The sequence below is a fragment of the Frankliniella occidentalis genome, unplaced genomic scaffold, assembly GCF_000697945.3.
Source record: "Frankliniella occidentalis isolate FOCC.00 unplaced genomic scaffold, Focc_3.1 Scaffold6, whole genome shotgun sequence".
Classification (NCBI taxonomy): Eukaryota; Metazoa; Arthropoda; class Insecta; order Thysanoptera; family Thripidae; genus Frankliniella; species Frankliniella occidentalis.
The window spans coordinates 2606675-2610982 of NW_026267136.1; the positions used below are offsets into that span (position 1 = coordinate 2606675).

The 4308-nt window shown below is 53.9% G+C and overlaps 1 protein-coding gene across 1 annotated transcript in view; it reads right to left on the minus strand.

Annotated features, from left to right (window-relative positions):
* Positions 1-4308, minus strand: part of LOC113207743 (radial spoke head protein 3 homolog A) — a 12971-nt gene that overhangs the window by 2711 nt on the left and 5952 nt on the right. Inside the window, exons 3-7 of the mRNA XM_052271420.1 lie at positions 2401-2451; positions 1180-1359; positions 927-1055; positions 628-831; positions 191-344 (exon numbers count right to left, since the gene is read on the minus strand). Of these exons, the coding sequence (XP_052127380.1) occupies positions 191-344; positions 628-831; positions 927-1055; positions 1180-1359; positions 2401-2451 (718 nt within the window). The remainder of the gene's footprint in view (positions 1-190; positions 345-627; positions 832-926; positions 1056-1179; positions 1360-2400; positions 2452-4308) is intronic.

Sequence of the window (4308 nt, forward strand, 5' to 3'; positions counted from 1 at the left end):
GGTATTACTGCGTATTACAAGGTATTACCGGGTATTACTGAGTATTACACTGTATTACAGTCATCGTGTACAGGGTATTACTGAAGTGAATACCCCCTCGGACGTTTGTGAGCGGATAAATAAAGCAGCTGTAAACGCCACCGCAAACACGGCGTAAAACAGTAAAACCGACTTAATAATGGAATCACACCTTGTTGTATGGGATCGCTGAGCGGGTGCAGGCTCTCCAGGACGTCGGGCAGCAGCTGCTCGAGGTAGTCGCTGGAGAGGGCGGCCGCGCTCACGCGCTCCTCCAGCTCCAGCTGGGCGCGCCGCGCCGCCGCGTACTCGGCCACCCGCCGATCCTGGAGAAAAATATGAAGATGAACTCACAAAGACGATGCACGTTAACGAAAAAATATATAGATAAGATCATTACATGTATAGCTAAACCTACAGGATAGCTACTTATTTTAAGGTGTAGATAAATTTTAAGCAACAGCTAAATTTTGAGCTAGAGCTAAATTTTGGGGTACTGCTAAAATTTGAGCTATAGCTAAATTTTCAGCTATAGCTAAATTTTCAGCTATAGCTAAATTTTCAGCTATAGCTGTAAGTTTTCAGTTATATAGCTAAATTGCCAGCTACCTTCTCCAGCCGCAGCCTCCGCTCCTGGTCCTGGAGCCGGTTCTGCTCCTCCAGCTGCTGCAGCCGCACCTCCTCGAGGCGCGCGCGCTGCCGGTGCGTGGCGGCCACCTCCTCCTCCTCCAGCACCTCGACGAGCGCCTGCTCCACGGTGCGGCCCACCAGCACCTCCAGCACGGGGGTCACCTCCTCGTCAAAGTCGAACAGCTATTGCCAGAGAGAAACACTCGTTGTTACAGTGGGTCAGCGCGAAGGACGGCGAAGTTCGTTATAAGGAATGTTAATGTGATTGATGGGCCAACCTCTCCTGGTTCGATCTGCGTCTCGGCGTCCTTGCCCACGACGGCGGGCACGAACGGAGGGGTGGGCGGCCGCTCCACGAACAGGTCCGTCTGGCAGCACACCTCCGACTCCAGGGGCTTGTCAAATATCTGAGGGGTAGAACCGACAGGATGACAGTGCGGGGTGCGGGTGAGACAAGTTTTTTTTAATGCGTACACGTTGTACACAATCACTGAAGCGTTTGCCTCAAAGCAAAAGTCAGCTATACTTTACCTCCTCGAGGTAGCGGTCCGTCTGCACGTCCAGGTGCTGCCTGCCGGGCACGGGCGGCGGGGTGCCGGCGCGGCCGCGGGCGCGGCCCTGCTGCTGCTGCAGCTGCGCCTTGCGCCGGGCGAGCGCCCTCCTGCGGGCCTCGGCCTGCCGCAGCGCCACCGTCGTCGCCTCCTGGGCGTCCTGAGGGAGGAGACGGTCGTGGTTATTTCCGGCCAGACTGCTTGTTGGCAGAAAGTTTTCGGCTTTATTCGGACTCTGGAGCAGAGTGTCGGGAAACGGCGGGGATAACTGTTTGGAAAGCGGCACGCACTGCCTGAAAACTGCGCCGTTTTTCCAAGCTATAGAGCCCCCTTTCCTCCCAAGCGGTCGGCTTGGGAGTTACCATTTCTGCTTTGGATCGCGGCATAAAAAGCCGCGTAAACTAAAGCGCAAGGAGCCCTGTTGTAGCTTCAAACGTGTGTGGAATTTCGTGCACATCATGATGACGTAATTCGTAAAGAACCCAAGCCGCAAATAAGCGAGGCATAGGGTAGGGCTAAAGGAGCCGCCAAGGGTCCGCATCGACCAGGTGCGCGGGGCGCAGGGCTATCAAGGCTGCGTGCGAAGGAAAGGGCCAGTCGGCAGGGGGGCCATGGTCGTCTCTCTCACTCATTCGCACTCTCTCACTCGCACACACAAACACTCGCTCTCTCTCTCTCCCTCAGGTCGACAGCGAGCAAGCGGGGTGGTTAAGAACGCAGCGCGGGCCGCCCCCACGCCGTCATATAGCAACGTCTTGCGGGGGGCCGGTGAGGTTTGGGCAAGAGCAGTGAGTCGGGCTAGCTACTGGCTACGCTGCGAAGCACGATGCTACAATAAGAACGATAACTACAGGGCAATGATGCGCGGCGCGGTGACGTCAGAGTGAAGCAGCGACGGATAAAGCATGAAGAAATAATCAAGCGACAGTCGGGAGAGCAGGTTAGAGGCACGCGTGGGGGCGGCAGCGGAGGTGCGGTGGTGTCCGTCTACTCGGGGAGAAGTAGGTTATTACGTGGTAATGACGCTGTTCTCACAGTCGCATCGAAAACAGAAATAATTTCTAATTAAAAACTTAACTTCTAATTGAGAAACTGTCTCTATATTTTGATGCACAAAAATGATAGCGGGTTGAGAGGAATATGGAATCCGGAGGAATGGTATGGAAGGTGAAGCAGACAGCACACGTCCAAGTGGACTCACCTGGCTGAGAAGCCTTGCAAACGCAAAATGCGGATTCCATTGCGGTTGCAGCTTTGTAAAAAACAGACCACCAGAGCACTTAGTCCCCGAGTAGAGTTGCTCTACACAAGTATACATTCTTCTAAACAGATAAGCAGCATGGCATGACATTTAGTTTTTGTTACGTAATGTTTTACTCTTTGGCGTTGCAACGGCTAGATACATCGTCGCGTGCAACACAGAGACCAAACCAAAATAAGAAAAAAAAACGGAATTTGTAGATATAAGTGCTTGCGAAATTGCTTGCGAAGTTTTCGACATGACAACGACAACAACATAAAAGATAACTGTCTCCGAAACAAGTAATTTCTACCCAACGAAAGCGCAGAGCAACAGAACAAATATATAAATCTATACAGGAGGGAGAAAATCACATGCTGCGACTCGGTTGACACGTATATCGGTCATCATCACCATCATCGCCCCGCTTGTCGGTCAACTGCCGACGTTAATGATTGAGCGATGTTGCGGCTGCGGTGAGGAAGGGAAGAGGGGGGGGGGGGGGGGGGGGGGGGGGGGGGGTAGGGGAGGAAGGGTATAGGGCAGCAACCTTTGCTGTTTACGCAGGTCGCCTGCTCCCGCCACGCCACACTGAAAAGGCAAGTGTGTGAATGTTACACACTTGTAGGCGCTTGTAGGTACGTGAATGTCGCATACAGGTAGGCTCGCTTGTACGTGTGTGAATAACCCATTCGTACCAGGTGATTCAGAGAAGACGCAGGTGCGAGCGGGTTTGCCTACCCAAGGGGCTATGGCGCCTTACGGGCAGAGCGGGTAGGCAAACCCGCCCCACCTGCGTCTTCTCTGAATCACCCGGTACATTTAATTAAGGGAGAAGAGGTGTAAATTTTCCTTGTGTACGAATGACGTTTACACACTTGGGTTTCAGGTGCACGACGTACTACACACTAGCCACAGACATACACGGTGGAGTCGCCTGGGGGGCGAGCAGCATTTTCCATATATTTTTTAAAACTCAAAGTGGTGGCTTACGTGATTGGCGCCACGTGCCCGTCCATCGACTGGGAACAAGTGGCGCAAAGCACGACGCCGCGCGATGCAGTGAGCACCAAGAAACAAAGCCCTCTCCGTCCGTCCGTCAGTTCGACCACACGACGACATTGGGCGAACGGGCGGGCGCTCGGGTGAGTACACTACTATAGGCCCGCCGCCGCCCACCGCCTTCCTGAATTGGTAACGGCTCTAGCCAAGACGTATCCGGGGCCGCGGCGGGCTCCGCGGGCCGCACGCACGTCCCCCCTGACGGACGGGCGGCGATCACCGGGAGGGCCCACTCGAGGGCCACGCGCCACGCCACGTGTTGTTAAAAACTTACACACTTTAAATGTATTAAAAACTTATCTACTTTAAAAGTATAAAAACTTACATGCTTGAAATGTATGAAAACTTACATACTAACTTGAAATGTAGAACTACTTCGATACATTAAATGTACAAAGAGATAATGCTAATTCAAGGGAGGAGATGCGTGTCTGTAGTATGTTAAGGTTTTAATTTAATTGTGTTGTGACTGATTTTAGTTTAGACATCGCTCGGGACGCACGTGGCACGCGCCGTCCAAAGGCCACGCGGTGACGGCTTCCCCCGATGCCTTGATCCGATACCCAGATACCCCCCCTCCCTCTCTTTTCCTCTCCCCTCCCCGGAGGGGTCCCCAGGCCCCAGGTGCTCCACCTCCAATTTCCCCTTCAGCTCCTGCGCGGCGCGGGCTCGCGGGCCGCGAGATTCTTATCTGGATGCAATTCGCAATTGTCTTGCAACCGGTCAGGGGGTTGCGTGCTGTCCTTGCAACCACAATGAGGTCACCCCGGCGGCGCGGGCGGCGAGGGCAGGACAGCGCTGATTGGC